This window comes from Epinephelus fuscoguttatus, linkage group LG21 (genome assembly GCF_011397635.1).
Source record: "Epinephelus fuscoguttatus linkage group LG21, E.fuscoguttatus.final_Chr_v1".
Taxonomy (NCBI): Eukaryota; Metazoa; Chordata; class Actinopteri; order Perciformes; family Serranidae; genus Epinephelus; species Epinephelus fuscoguttatus.
Window position 1 is genome coordinate 12,876,063 of NC_064772.1, and position 15,938 is coordinate 12,892,000.

The window sequence follows — 15,938 nt, forward strand, 5'->3', positions numbered from 1 at the left end:
AGGATATGAGTACCTACTGTAACAGGAAGTTTGAGTTTTATGTCATGTACTTGAGGAGAAATCCAACTGAAGGACTGAATCATGTAAACTAGGTTTTTCTGATTATCAGATTATTGAAGTGCACGTAAACGTGTTAAATCGGATTATTACCATTACCTGATTATTCCCAGTTCTCTGATTATTGTGTGCATGTAAATGTGCTCACTGATTTGTGATGTGAAACTGCTTTCTTCAGTGTTCTTAGTGGTTTTACTCACCTGGTCTTGTTTTGGAGAAGAACAGGCCTCTGCTAATAATACAGCTCCCAGTATACTTCCTGAAAAAGTTTCTGCTCGTTGCTATCTGCAATCCTCCCTGCTACATGCCACTAAATCCCCCTAAATCTTACACACTAAACCTTTAAATGTGGCATTGTGCTGCATTTGTCACCTTAAATTTGTACCGATCACATTGGCTGACATTTTTAATGTCAAACAATTGATCAAAAAATGATCATTAGGTTAATCAATAGTGACATTAAGCACGAGTTGGAACCAATAAGGTCAACATTGGTGTCTTTGAACCATGACTGCCATGAGGAGTGTTTTTGTAAAAAAAAAAAAAAGTGTTTGTTTGCAAAAACAGATAAATCCATTTTCATTATTTTCCTCAATCATGTTTTGTGCATGCCAAAGAAAATCAGTTAAACTGGTTTTCATTGTCTTGGCAAGAGATGTCAGACTTTTGAAATGTTCATAAATCATGGTTAGTTTATTGTGCGCTCAAAGGGGTATTATCAAGTTATGTTTACATTCAGACTGAGTATCTTGGGGGTCTAACAAATGTCTTGAATTTATTATATTCCTCATATATCATTAGCAAAGTCTATTTTATTATATTATAAACCCTGCATTGTTTACATCCACATTTACTTTCTACATGTTGCCACTAACAACTATGGATGAAGGAAGCAGCAGAGGCATGCATCTTCATGCATGACCTTCTTGTAAAAACATTACTCCATAGCATCAGTAGAGGTCAGAAACTCGACCTAGTCGCCAGTAAAAATGTTGGCATTGTAAATTTCTGCAAACCACAGATACATTACATTTGCATGTTATTAGAAGATATAGAATTTTATCATTGTTATATATTGCTGGAAAGTACTGAGAAAACATGATGTAATAATGAATTATTATGGGCCACATTGTCCCTGTTGATTTTCTAATCGAACTTTTGCTTTGACGGCTATTAAACTGAATTATGTGGTACAACAAAGGTTTTAAGAAGTCTTACATGAAATGCAAAAACCCTCAAAAGGTAATTGTAGTTTTCACTTAGGTCTTGGCTGATGTGGTGCACTTCAGCACAGTTAAAATCACTTGTAATCCATGTTTGTTAGTGTATTTGTCTTCAAACCAGTCACCAGAATAAATGCTTTAATTGTATCTTTCTTCAGACAACAGTATGCAGTGTGTTAAAACTTTAAGTTTGTTTATGTTTCAGCATCTCTGTGGTAAACATGGTTAGGTTTAGGCACAAAACCCACGTGGTAGTGGTTAGGAAAAGATCATGTTTTGGCACAAAATATCCAGCTTTGTTGGTAGAATACCGGCTGGAAACACAAAAATATCCTCCACTTTTTGTGGCACTATCCCCACAAGGATAAACAGCGACATTTGGTGCCTACAAAGCCTCTGGAAACACAGTGATGATTCAGTAAAAAACATCCATGTTTAGGGGGGAAAAGTGGCAGAAAAATGGTGACAGGTCCTTGAAAACACCCACATTTTGGGACAAAAAGCTGAAAAAAAGGGACAGGTCCCTGAAAAACCTCAACATTTTTAGTGCCTTGAAAGCGGCAATAAAACAGTGACATGTCCTAAAAAACACCTACATTTGGGGACAAAAAGCCGCAGGAAAAACAGTGACTTGTCCCTGAAAAACACCAACATTTACTGCCGAAAAAACTGCTGGAAACACCTTGATGATTCATTAAAAAACATCCATGTTTGAGGGACAAAGCAGGAAAACCATGACAGGTCTTTAAAAACACCTGCATTTGGGGACAAAAAGCTGGAAGAAAAATAGCAACAGGTCCCTGAAAAACAGACATTTGGTGCCTAAAAAGCTGCTGGAAACACCTTGATGGTTCAATAAAAAACACCCATGTTTGGGGAGAAAAAGTGGCAGGAAAACGGTGACAGGTCCTTAAAAACACAGACATTCAGGACGAAAAGCTGAAACAAATACAGACACAGGTCCCTTAAAAAACACCCAAGTTGGGTACCTAAGAAGCTGCTGGAAACACACTCCTCCTCTATTTCTTCTTTCCTGACCCGTTTTTTTTCTTCTCTATAAGCCCATGTGATTTCATAGATGTTTGAGCTTTTAGTGGCTTCTAACCTCTCCGGCACTTTTCTTTTTGTAATCTTGTAAATTTTATACTGTCTGTTTTTTATTTTATGTGCAAATAAACTAATCTAAACTAAAACTAAACATTATTCATCCCGTTATGTGTTGCCACGCATGTTTCCTCCTCCTGCAGCTGCCACGGTGTTGGCCTTTTCTGTAAAGTTGCTTTTCTCCTCCTCATATTTTAGTAGAATTAATCTCTGATCCTCACGAGAAACACTTTTTTCCCCTCACATACGGCGCTCTGTGAGGACACTCAGTGACGCTCAGTGACGCTACGCTTCTCTCATGATTGTGATTGGTCCGCTGCGTGTGTGTTCACGGCTCTTGATAAAGCAATCCTGGGTTGAGTTACCGAGTTGATATCCAGCGTTGTGATACCGATTATCCTGACTGCCATTGTTAGGGTTAGTCAACCCAGGATAGGTCTGGGTAACCCAGGAAAGGTTGATCTCGCTTCGTGATACAGGCCCCAGGTGTCTCTCCTTGGTGTCATGACATCCACCATCCCCTCAACCTCCCAATGAGTATCAGCTTATATATTACAGAATTGATGCGTATGAAACAAACAAATGTAATGTGTTTATGGTTTACAGAAGTGTACACCACCAACATTTTCTTCTGGTGCTGCAAAATCTCCACAAGGACGTTGAAACGTATTGGTGAAAACACAGAAAAGCAGATATTGACAGCGAATGATTGTCAAAAACAATCAATAAAAGCATTTTGTCACAGGGAGCTCTTGTCTGAGAGCCTTTGAGTCTTTCAGAATTCAACTCATAGATTAAATCTGACCAGCGGTCGAATCCAAACCTTTTAGGCTCCCTTTGCCACCGATCCCTGCTGACTTTAAGATGATTGGATGTTTTTAATCTCAGAGGCCTATATACATATCGTAACACCCTAGAGAATACAGACCTATCTACATAAGTATCTGTTGTCTTGATTTACCTGGTTTGAAATAATGATTGGCCTGACACAGTGTTTCAAATGAGCTCAGAAGAAATCGGTCCTTGTCCCTCAGGCTGTAAAGGGCTGATCTCTTCCCAGGCAATTTATAGATTCTTTCCTTCACTTCGATCATCATGCGTGAGGAATCAGTGATGTCTCTTAATCAAATACATGTACAAGAGTGCAGCAGGAAATCTATAATGAAGGTTTACATTGGTTTATGTGAAGGAAAGTGGAGTCCTGCTCCGCACATGCACCTGCCACACAGCTTTTCAGTCAGATTCCCTTATTGTGTGCGTTATCCCCCCAAATATCTACGGTTTGATGATGGTTTGAGACTATTGCACACATACATGCACACACACACATGCTACACGCCCCCCACCCCCCGCGCCACATCTTGAGGGTTTTGTCCCCCAGCGCGTTAAAAGGCGCTGTGAGTGATAAAAGCCCGGGCGCACTCAGAGCTGGACGGGCGGCCGCGCAGGAAAAGGAGCGCACCTCTCCGGACTCGGAGCGCACGGCGGAGGGGCGGATCCAACATGACACCGGCATCTGCTCTCTGAATCCTCACTCACCCCCGACTCTCTTGGACTGGATAGTCCAGCCTTTACAACTCTCTTTTGTCTTTATTGAAAGCTGCCACATGCGCGCACGGTGCAACAGAGGACTTCCCCGCGCGCCTTCGCTGCTGCTCCGGATGGGCTGACAGCGGCAACATTGGATGGTTCCGTCCCGCGGTGCAAACTTCGGGCTGGTGCAAACTTCGCGGCTCAGCCCAGTATGATCGTTTGCAACGTGAGTCTGAGCTGTGCGCACTGTCCCGGGGGAGGAGCCGGCGGCACGGCGGCGACGGACGCCTACGAGGAGGTGTCCGGTTCTCTCCCTCCTCCGTCCCTGACTCCGAGGGGGCACCTGGTGGTGGCGGTGTGCCTCGGCTTCATCGGCACCTTCGGGTTCCTCAGTAACTTCCTGGTGCTTACGCTGTTCTGCCGCTACCGGACTCTGCGCACGCCCATGAACCTCCTGCTGGTGAGCATCTCTGCGAGCGACCTGCTGGTCAGCGTGCTGGGCACCCCGTTCAGCTTCGCGGCCAGCACCCAGGGGCGGTGGCTGATCGGACGCGCTGGGTGCGTTTGGTATGGGTTCGTTAACGCATGTTTAGGTGAGCAGCTGTTTACATTTTCTTTGGCACGTGTCACTGGAGACAAGTGAACACATTTCAGGCTGTAGTAACGAATTAAATCTTTAAATCTAAATCTGGTCATCCGCTCATTTTCACTTCTGAGAGGAGAAAAAGATTTGATTTTGCCTCTTTATTCTGCCGCCAGTTAGACAGGGTCTGTGTGGTATTTCGGACATGGCCTTCGTTTCTTAGCATAACTCCTAATTAACTCCAAATGTCGCTGGAAGTGTGAAAATCTGGTCCCCAAAATGTCCTTTTTCAGTTTAACCACTTTGCACGTTATGCCCTTTATCCAAAAGGATTCCACAAGCACCTAAAGTCACAGCACTTCATCAGTTCTTCATCTTTCAGGGTTTGCAGCTTTAGAAACAGCAGTATAATAATCTAGATTTCCTCTGCAAGATTTTTTTCTCTTGCAGCTTGCAAGAAAATGAAGAAAACATGCTTTCATGGCTTGCAGCAAAATCCTGTTAGCCAGTTTCATTCTGCAGTTAATTTTGATCACAATCCTATTAATTTGTGGAGGTAATGTGCTGTTCACTGCTGATTCTGTTCAATCTAGCCAACTGAATTTCCCACAGGGACATACATACTGTAATGTGATAAGGTAATGTGTCATAATTCATATTTAGTCCCAGACATTTTTTTAGGGAGGATGATAGATGCAGAGGAGATGAATACTAAAATAATCATAAAGCATGGAAAAAGCATTTCTGATCGTATTACATAATAAATCCGCTCTTGTTAGGCTCTCCAGATCCTGAGAGGTTGTGTCTGGTGTTCATGTGTGCACACAGGACAGTTGACAGAGCTCTTCACTGGTGTTGAGATCAAATCTGTGACCTCGCACTTTAAGGACAATCACACTAATTGCTGCCCTTGGCTTAATTAATGTCACCCCTCTGCTGAGAAACTACTCACAAACCTATTTTTCTAGCCGTCAGTGTTTTCTTGCTCTCACTGAATTTAGACGTTTTTCTCTTTAGACTTTAGTGACTCTGAGTGCACATGTGTGAAGAATCAATCTTTCAATGCACTAAAAGTACAGATCTCTTTTCTCCTTCACTCACCTTCTCGTCATCGATCTCTGTTAGTTTTATTGCTCTCTGGAGTGGTGTTGATGCTCTAAAATCTCTTGTTTTCTCAACGGAGCGTGGACTTGAAGCACTGTGAGGTTCAGTACATGTTGTTGCTCTTAAATCGTCTGTTTCCTCTCTGGAGCCTGGACTTGCAGTAAGGTGTTGTTGCTCTTAAATGTGTTGTTTTTTTTCTGATATGTCCAGACTAGCAGTGAGGTGGTGTTGCACTTAAAAATGTATGTATGTTTTTATGAGTCTGGACTGGAAGAAAGCTGCAGTAAGGTGGCATGCCTGCTCTGAAATCAGTTGTCTTCCCCTGGGAGTCTGGACTAGCAGTAAGGTGTTATCATTGCTCTTAAATTAGTTTTTAATGGAGACTCGTAGTAAAGCACATGTTTTGTTGTTCCTAAATTAGTTGTTTTCTCTAGGGGGGTCTGGACTTGCAGTAAGGTGTTGCTCTCAAAAGTTGTTCTGGACTTGGAGTCAGGTGTTGTTCCCCCTAAAATCTGTTGCTTCCTCGTCGGAGTCTAGACTTGCAGTAAGGTGTTGTTGCTCTTAAAAATTTAGTTTTCTGGGGCGACCTCTAGCTCAACGGGTAAAGTGTACGCTACATGAGTCTTGTGCAGCAGCCTGGGTCCGATTTCAGCCTTTGCTGTAGAGGTCATTCGTGATTTCTCTAACCCTTTCCCGTCTCTCTCAAGCTGTACTGTAATAAAGGCACAAACCCTAAAAACATAAGTCTTTGTTGCTCTTAAATCAGTTGTTTCCTTAATGGACCCTGGACTAGTAGTAAGGTGTACTTACTCTGAAATCAGTTGTTTTCTCTATGGAGTCTGGACTGGAAAAAAGGTGCAGTGTGGTGGTATGGTTGCTCTGAAATCAATTGTTTTCTCCTGGGAGTCTGGACTAGCAGTAAGGTATTATCATTGCTCTTGAATTAGTTTTCTTATTGGAGTCTGAGCTTGTAGTAAAGCATATGTTTTGGTGTTCCTAAATTAGTTGTTTTCTCTATGGGGTCTGGACTTGCAGGAAGGTGTTGTTCCCCCTAAAATCTGTCATTTCCTCTTTGGAGTCTAGACTTGCAGTAAGGTGTTGTTGCTCTTAAAAATGCGTTTTCTGGGGCAACCGTTAGCTCAACAGGTGGAGTGTTTTCCCACATATAGGCCTAGTCCTTTGTAGCAGCCTGGGTTCGATTCCAACCTGCAGGCCATTTCTGTGTGTCATTCCCATTTTCTCTGCCCCTTTCCTGTCTCCCTCCAGCTGTAGGCAAAAACTCCACCAAATAAATCAATCAAAAATGCATTTTGTTGCAGCTGAGTCCGGACTCACAGTGAGATATCGCTGCTCTTCGATAAGTTGTTTCCTCTGTGGATTCTAAACCTGCTGTAAGGTGTTGTTGTGTTGTTTTTTTCTGAGGTGTCTGGACTAGCACTGAGGTGTTGCACTTAAAAATCTATTTTTAGCGTGCCTTACTCACAGTGAGGTACAGTAATTTTTGTTTTTTTCCCTGTTAAATCAGTTGTTTCCTTTATGGCGTCTGGACTTGAAGTAAGGTGTTGTTACTCTCAAATCAGTTGTCTCTGTGGAGTGAGCACTAGCAGTAAGGTGTTGTTGTCACTTAAAATGTGCTGTTTCCTTAAGGGAGTCTGAACTTGCATTAAAGCATGTGTTTTGTTGCTCCTAAATGAGTCTTTTTCTCCATGGAGTCTGGAGTCTGGGCGTAAAGTAAGGCACAGCCTAAATCTCTTGTTTTTTCTTTGGAGTCTGGATTTGAAGTAAGGTGCAGTAAAGCGGTGTCGTTGCTCTTAAATCTGATCTTTTCTTTGTGGAGTCCGGACCTGCAGTGAAGCGTCCCTGGAGTCCCTGCTAACATGAAGGTGTTGGTGCTCTGAAACCAGCAGCAAGGTGTTATCGTTGCTCTTGATTAGTTGATTTCTTAAAGGTAGGATCTGGAGGATTTTCAAACTAAACAAAATATAGACATGTACAAATGAAATCCTGCTTAATCATCACCTATGGGCTTCTACTCATGTGTGGTGGTGACTGTTTGCAGCGCTCCTGCCCTTTAACTGTATTTTGATGTTTTTGTGAGCTTGGACCGCTTCTGCTTCCGCACCAGCGCGAGCCTTGCCTGAACCTCTTCTGTGAAGCCTTCTTCCGTACCTCCCGGCTCCGTACACCTGGGAGAGTTGAGCCTGATAGGAGGGGCCAAATTTGAATGTGTGTTTACAAACAGCAACTGGAAAATCCTCCAGACCCTACCTTAAAGGAAGTCTGAACTTGCAGTAAAGTTTTGTTGCTCTTAAATGAGTTATCCATATGCAGTCTGGGCTAAAGGCACATTAAGGTGTTGCAGCTCCTAAATCTCCTGTTTTTTCCTGAGAGTATGAATTTGAAGTAAAACGTAAGGTGCTGTTACTCTAAAATAAGGAGTCTGAACTTCCAGTTAGGTGTTGGTGCTCCTAAATGTGTTGCTTCCTCTATAGTCTGGACTTGAAGTAAGGCAGAGCAGGGTGCTGTACCTACTAAATCTCTTGTTTTCCCTTTAGTTTGGACTTGAAGTAAGGTGCAGTGAGGTGTTGCTGTTGCTCCTATAAATCAGTTGTTCTCTCCTCAAACCATTTTTGACCCGGACTCTGTTTTCTATGTTTCTGTATTGAACAACTGCCAACTCAGTTTCTCTATAACTCCACTATACAGCTACTGACGGGGTCAATAGATCCCAATACAATCCTGAAAGCTTCATGCACATCTTTCAACAAACTGACATGTACTCTGTAGTGAGACATTCACAATTCATATACCTGATTTGCAGTTTATCCATGACCTGGGATCTTTCACAATTAATTCTGCACAGCGTGTTTCAGTGGTGTATGTTCAGAAGCATCTGTAGGATATACAAGCAATAACCAAAAACATCAAAACTGTATATGAGAGGATCACAGGCTCATATTGAAAAAGACCAGAATGAGATGCTTTGGAGATTGAATTCTGGACTGGGATGCTTATTGGCTCTGAGGAGTGGTGAGATGGAGACGGGTACCCTGACATCAAAGATTTATGTGAGTAGTTTGGTCAGAATTGATCAGATTGTGGAAAAACAAGATGAAATGCAGCTCATTTTGAAAATACCCTGAAATAACCTGAGGGTTCGAGGTATTCCACACTGTACTCTGGCTGATGAACGCTTGGAAGCAACAGTAAAAATAGTGTACAGGTGTAACTGTTACCCAAAAAGACGTTATAGTACCTGACAGGATCAGCTGCTTTTGTCTCTTTCATTTAAACTAAATATCTTTGGGCTTATCTGTTAATAAAGTAATTGGCAGATTAATCAATAATGGATATGAACTGCTTAAGTGAATGAATACAGCATCATCTTTAGTGGAAGAGAGTTACTTTTTGGAGGAGAGTTAAATCTGATCCTTTGAACCATTCTGATGTAGATTTGAACTCTGCAGAGTTCAAACTGAATTGTGGTTTGACTGGAAAAAATTGCTGCCTGAGGAGGAGACTTAGCTTACATTGCCTCTTTAGAAGTGCATATTAAGCTACAGTATCTTTGTGTTAAGTGCACTAAATCTGTGCAATAGCTGAGTAAATATTTTGCATGCAAGTGGCTTCACAATGTTCCAGTATTGATGCATTTGTTCGTATTGTTTGGGCAAAAATCAGAAAATGCACAAAGTGAGTGTCCTCTGATCAGTGGCAGGCCATTTGTTGTTAACTCTGATGCAAAGACAACAACCCAGTCACCAGAACAAAATGTTGGCAACAAATCCGTGGTTGGCAGAAATGTATATTTGTAAGTTTCATATGTATCATATAAACTTTTCTAAAGTGACGTAGTTATGATTACATGTATATATGATGACTTTGCCATCAGGAGGTGGAGGGGATGGTGGATCCCGGTGAGAGTGCTGCATTTCCAGTTGGTATTGTGCCACCAAAAGCAGATATTTTAAACCAAAACATGATCCTTTCCGAACCATAAGGATTTGGTTTTTGTGCCTAAGCATAGCCACACGTTGGCCACTGTGTTGTTGAAACATGAAGAAACGTAAAGTTTCAACATGTTACATTTCTGTGGTTTGAAGAAACTTACAATGCAAATATTTAGTCTGGCAAGATGGTTGAAGACAAATACACTACTGTTCTTTCCCTTTTAATTTTGACCCTCCCTGAAGCTACAGATGTTTTTCCCCGAGCCTCACTGAGTGAATGGTGGGAATGCATGACCCAAGCTCCATGTAAATTAGTTATTCATTTTTTAAGACTTACCCTTTGATGCTTGAAAGTTAAATGTAAGCAGCTGAAGAGGAAATCCTTGAGTTGACAAAAGCCTTTGAGTCATGCAAATGCTTTATTTTTGGGTGAAAATGCCTTGTTGATGCCAGAGGTCAGAGGAGAATGGTCAGACTGGTTCAAGATGAAAGAAAGGCAACAGTAACTCAAATAACCACTGGTTACAACCAAGGTCTGCAGAAGACCATCTCTGAACCAACAACACATCCAACCTTGAAGCAGATGGGCTACAGCAGCAGAAGACCACACCAGGTGCCACTCCTCTCTGCTAACAACAGGAAACTGAGGCTACAGTTCACACAGGCTCACCAAAACTGGACAATAGAAGATTGGAAAAATGTTGCCTGGTCTGATGAGTCTGGATTTCTGCTGCAACATTCAGATGGTAGGGTCAGAATTTGGTGTAAACAACATAAAAGCATGGATCCATCCTGCCTTGTATCAACAGTTCAGGCTGCTGGTGGTGGTGTAATGGTGTGGGAGATATTTTCTTGGCACACTTTGGGCCCCTTAGTACCAACTGAGCATGGTTTAAACACCACAGCCTACCTGAGTATTGTTGCTGACCGTGTCCATCCCTTTATGACCACAGTGTACCCATCTTCTGATGGCTACTTCCAGCAGGATAATGCACCATGTCACAAAGCTCAAGTAATACAGTATTACATTGTGTTTTTTTCAGTACTTTCCAGCAATATGTAACAATAACCTCTGATTGGAGGAGTGAACACTCTCCAACACTTACTCATCAGTATCTCACCAGGGATACACATTCAGTCTGAATAGCGATGATGGACCACTTTCAGGCCCCACAAAACAGAAATGGATCTACTCAGGTTGGCAGGACTGAAGTAAAAACAGAGCCGAGACTTTTCATTTCACCTTTTTCCTGCCGGTTCATTTGCTCATTCACTTAATGAGACACTGTCCGTCCCGTCCTGCTGCGGTTACCCAGACAACATCAGAGCTATTGTACCGTGCAGCTGGGCACTGTTAAGCCTGTAATCAAGTCTCATCAGGTCACTACTGCCGGAATAAGGTCTTCATCATGAGCTCACAGTCTTTTGCTGTATGTCTTTGTCCTTTCTCTCTGCTGTCGTCCTTCAGCAGTCCACTGTCACGATTCTGGATGGAGCAACAGGTGCAGGGATATGTGAGAGCCAAAGTTGGGTAATATCTGAAAGAAAGAGAGAGGTATTAGTTGTAAATCTTTTGGCCACGTCTGAACACTCTGAACTGGCTTGAATAGAAGGCATTGGCTCAGGTCACCATGAGAAATGAGGTTATGCTGGAAATCAGACAGTGTTTTGTACTGCATATTGTAAAATCCTCAAACAAGCTGTAGGTTAAATATAAGATCTTGTACCACTCCAACCTATAGCTTAACAATTTTGTGTTTATAAGTGATGCAAGACACAGCTTTTCCCTGCATGAATATGCCTGATTTTTTAATATATATATTGTGGCACTCAGCTGTGATATAGCACTTAGGATTACCATGACCTGGATGACTGAGAATCTTCATCGACAGCTGTGAAAACTTATTCAGACTTACAGAGGATACTGAGGTCAGGTTCAGTCAGGCTTTAAACTGAATTTATTGATACAAGGATGCATTGCTGCATGCAGAGCTGAGATGATTACTGTATATTGATTAGTAGATCGAAGTGTCATTGAAGTTTATGCTACTCAAATGTGACTCCAGTTGCTTTTCTATATTTTACACTATTGTAGATGTCTCCTGAGGCTTAAGATAAAGTTAAAAATGAGTTTTTTTCACAGATTAAAAAGTTGACATAGTACATTTCTGCAAACCGCAGACGTCTATAAAGTGATGTAGTTCAGATCATGTGTATATGAGCTGTGTTTCCTGTCATAAGGCTGAGAGGGTGGTGGGTGACCTGACACCTAGATGAGACAGCTTCAAAGCAGCAGACAGCAGTGGACCACTGTTTGAGATCAACTACAGCAGGTATTTTTAACAACACGTGGAGACATTTCCAGCTGTGTTTGTGGCAACAAAACCTGTTATATTTTAGCAACACATCAGGACATTTCTAGTGAGATGCTGGGTCGTTACCATTCTTGTTGGTGGCAACAAAGCTGATAATGTTGTTAATGACACATTGGGACATTTCCAGCTGTGTTTGTGGCAACAAAATGGATATTTTTTAATGACACCTCGGGACACATTCAGCAGTGTTTTTCGTGGGGGTTTTTTTCGTATTATTTGGCAACACATCAGAACATCCCCAGCCCCTTTTTGTGGTGACAAACCAGATATGTATGTACATTTATGGTGAGATTCAGTTCATTCATTCATTCATTCATCTTCTAACCGCTTCATCCTCATGAGGGTCACGGGGGGGCTGGAGCCTATCCCAGCTGACATCGGGCGAGAGGCAGGGTACACCCTGGACAGGCCGCCAGACTATCACAGGGCTGACACACATAGAGACAGACAACCACTCACGCTCACATTCACACCTACGGACAATTTAGAGTTATCAGTTAACCTAATCCCCAATCTGCATGTCTTTGGACTGTGGGAGTCCAAAGGAGGAGGAAGCCGGAGTGCCCGGAGAGAACCCACGCTGACACGGGGAGAACATGCAAACTCCGCACAGAGGGGCCCGCACCCGGGATCGAACCGGCAACCCTCTTGCTCTGAGGCGACAGTGCTAACCACCACACCACCGTGCCGCCCAGATTCAGTTCAATTCAATTCAATTTTATTCATAAAGCCTAATATCACATATAACAATTTGCCTCAGAGGGCTTTACAGCATACAACATCCCTCTGTCCTTTGGACCCTCACAGCAGATAAGGAAAAACTCCCCCAAAAACCCCTTTAACAGACTTCCAGGATGACAGACGTGCAATAGATGTCGTACAGAACAGATCAACATGATAAATTAACAGTAATCCGTATGACACAATGAGACAGAAAGAGAGACAGAGACAGAGAGAGATGCAGGACAGACAGTAATGACAGTAGCTTACAACAACATTAATTTAAGTAATAATATTATAATTATGATTTTGGCTATTGTGGTACAATATGTTGTGGGTATATATTAATATAGCATAGTATATGTATGTGACAATAATCATGTGTGTATAATGACAGTAGAAGTGTGACTAATGGTAACAGCTGCAGAAGAGGCATCAGACAGGACCACGGCAGCACAACCACATCACACAATCCAGGCACTACTGCGATACGGGGTAAAGATTTGGAGCACAAAGGCTCCGGAGAAGAAGCCGAGTTAATGACATGCAGTAGAGCCGAGTTAGCAAGATGCAGTAACAGGACATGAATGTTAGCAAAGGAGAGAGAGAGAGAAGGAGAGGGGGTGCTTGGTGTATTATAGGGGGGTCCCCCAGCAGACTAGGCCTATGTCAGCCTCACTAGGGGCTGGTCCAAAACAAGCCTGAGCCAGCCCTAACTATAAGCTTTATCAAAAAGGAAAGTCTTAAGTCTAGTCTTAAATGTGGAGATGGTGTCTGCCTCCCGGACTGCAACAGGAAGATGATTCCACAGAAGACATGCTTGATAGCTGAAGGCTCTGGCTCCTGATCTACTTTTGGAGACTTTAGGGACCACGAGTAACCCTGCATTCTCAGAGCGCAGTGTGCTGGTGGGATAATAGGGCACTATGAGCTCTCTAAGATATGACAGAAATGTTGAGACATTTCCAGCCATGTTTGTGGCAACAAAACCAGATATTTTGTTAACGACATGGAAGGACATTTCCAGGCGTGTTTTTGGCAGTAATACCAGGTACTTTTACAGCAACATGCCAGGACATTTCCAGCTGTATTTTTAGCAACAATATTGGTAATTTTTCGGTGACATGAGACTTTTCCAGCCATGTTTGTGGTGAAAAATACTGTTTTTTTTTGTAACGACTTGACAGGACATTTCTAACCTTATTTGTGACGACCAAACCAAGTGTCTTAAGTCAAAACACAATCTATTCCTATCCCTAACCAAATGGTTTGTGTGCCAAACCCTATCCACGTCATTGTCACAACATAACATTGTAAAACAGAAACATAAAAAAATGTAAAGCTTCATATGTTCTGCTACATATGAAATGTACAATGTGCAGAAACAAACATTGCCAACATTTATTCTGGCGATTGGATTACATTTTTTACTCCTCTTTGACATTTTAACTAATTTACCACTTATTCAATAAAGAAAGTGTGCAGTGAAGTAATCGTGTGTAATCGTGTAATTGTGCTGTCTGTTCGGCATCTGGGTCAGAAACAGTTTGATTTGGCACAAGATTTTTTGCTATCAGTTGGACCTGAAACAACAAAGAAGAAGAGAGGGAAAGAAAAGGTGAGACAGAGGTGAGGTAGAAAATAACAGAGGGAGAAATAGGAAGAGGGTCATACAGATTTAGAGAAACAGAAAGAGGGAGAGGGACAACGGAAAAAGAGAGAGACAATGAAAGATGATTAGTTCCTGTGCTGACTCAGGTGCAGGACATTGGGTCATTCGTTTTAACATAAATCTATTCCACACCACTCACAGAGATGGTGAGGAAGAATTCGGCCTCAGGTGAAAAACCCATTAAAATGCATGGTGGAGAATCGAAGTGGGCCATGTTTGAATCAAAGCCAACATTAGGGACAGATACGTTCCCCCTGAATCCCCACCAGGCCCAGAGGAGAAAGACCATGCAATCTCTATACGAAATGATGAATGAAAAAGTGGTGGCTGTTGAGAGAAGTTTCCCCTGTTGCTGAGGTAGCAGACCATTCATATTAAAAGAATCCACTAAACTCGGCTGAAAAGAGCGTGGGTGTCGTCGTGAGATTCATTTATCCATTATTATATAATCATGTTGTAATTTCCACACGGATTTAGTTTCCTCATCCTTGTAATGATTTTACAGGTGATTGATAATGTGCCTTCGGTTGTCAGTTTGTTCTTTGTCATTAGTTCATCTGTCAGCTCATTACGTGCAATTACACAATCATACAACAACAATATGTTGAGATCACAAGATACTTATTGTTGCAATTACAAGACCATAATTTTGTGATTACAAGAAGACAGATGTGGTTACTTAAGTCACAAAAAGATGATAACCTTATCATGCAAAAACTAAACAATAAAGCTTTCTGCCATTTCCTTCAGCCCTATGGAGTGTTTTCGCTGCTTTTAGCTCATTGTTTAGATTTCTTGGACCGCAAAGTCTTATCAACCTTGTTTCTGGCAGTTTTTTCCAGCAGAAAAAAAGCTCTAATAAACCCACTGTATGCTACCAAACAGCATAAAGACAAAGTCGCTCAATGAAGTTCTGTATAGCATCTGAAGAGCCAGATATTTCCCTCAGGAGCACGCTAGGTGGAGACCAAAAAAGAGCAAAGTGAATATTCAGCGGTCGCCAAAGAAATGTTGGCATTGTACGTTTCTGCAGACCACAAGTCGTCACATTTGCATGTCATATGTATAATAATGTAAGGCAGTTCACAATAGTTAAGTTTGTGCCCCCTCTCTTACCTTACAAATGTTTCCTTGTTGGTAGATGTAGCATGTTGTTTGGTTAGCTGACGTGACAAGATTACGTATGAAGACAGCAAAGGTTGAATGGTACGGACGGAACAGTAGCCTTCACTGATGTAAATGGCTGTATGTTCAGTACTCAAATGCCAAAGTTAATTTAAGTGCTGAAATGGAAGATTTCTTGTCGTGTGAAGTAGGAGTAGCCTAGCTAATTTTAAAAGCCGAAAGGAAGACAGTATCAACGTTTCTGAAGTGAAGTAGCATATGAGCTGACTTTGTCATCGGGAGGTGGAGGGGATAGTGGATGGTGTGACACCTAGGTGAGAGGTTTGGCAAGCTGCAGACTACTGCTCAAGACCAAACAACAAAACTAGTTTTGTTTTAGAGTTCTTCCAGCAGCTTTTAGTGAGAGTTTCCCATTGCTTTTTATTCACCAAATGTATGGGATTTTAGTGACACTGTTGTTTTTTCATTAGAGGTGGTGCCACAGAAGGTTGT

The 15,938-nt window shown here is 42.0% G+C and overlaps 1 protein-coding gene across 2 annotated transcripts in view; it reads left to right on the forward strand.

Moving 5' to 3' along the window:
- Nucleotides 1-3,823: 3,823 nt before the first annotated feature.
- tmtopsb (teleost multiple tissue opsin b) overlaps nt 3,824-15,938 on the forward strand; it is a 57,639-nt gene continuing 45,524 nt past the window's right edge. Inside the window, exon 1 of one of the 2 annotated variants that reach the window (XM_049565657.1) lies at nt 3,824-4,510. In XM_049565657.1, the coding sequence (XP_049421614.1) occupies nt 4,129-4,510 (382 nt within the window). In that variant the 5' untranslated portion in view covers nt 3,824-4,128. The remainder of the gene's footprint in view (nt 4,511-15,938) is intronic. The other variant, XM_049565656.1, reaches the window with a different exon arrangement.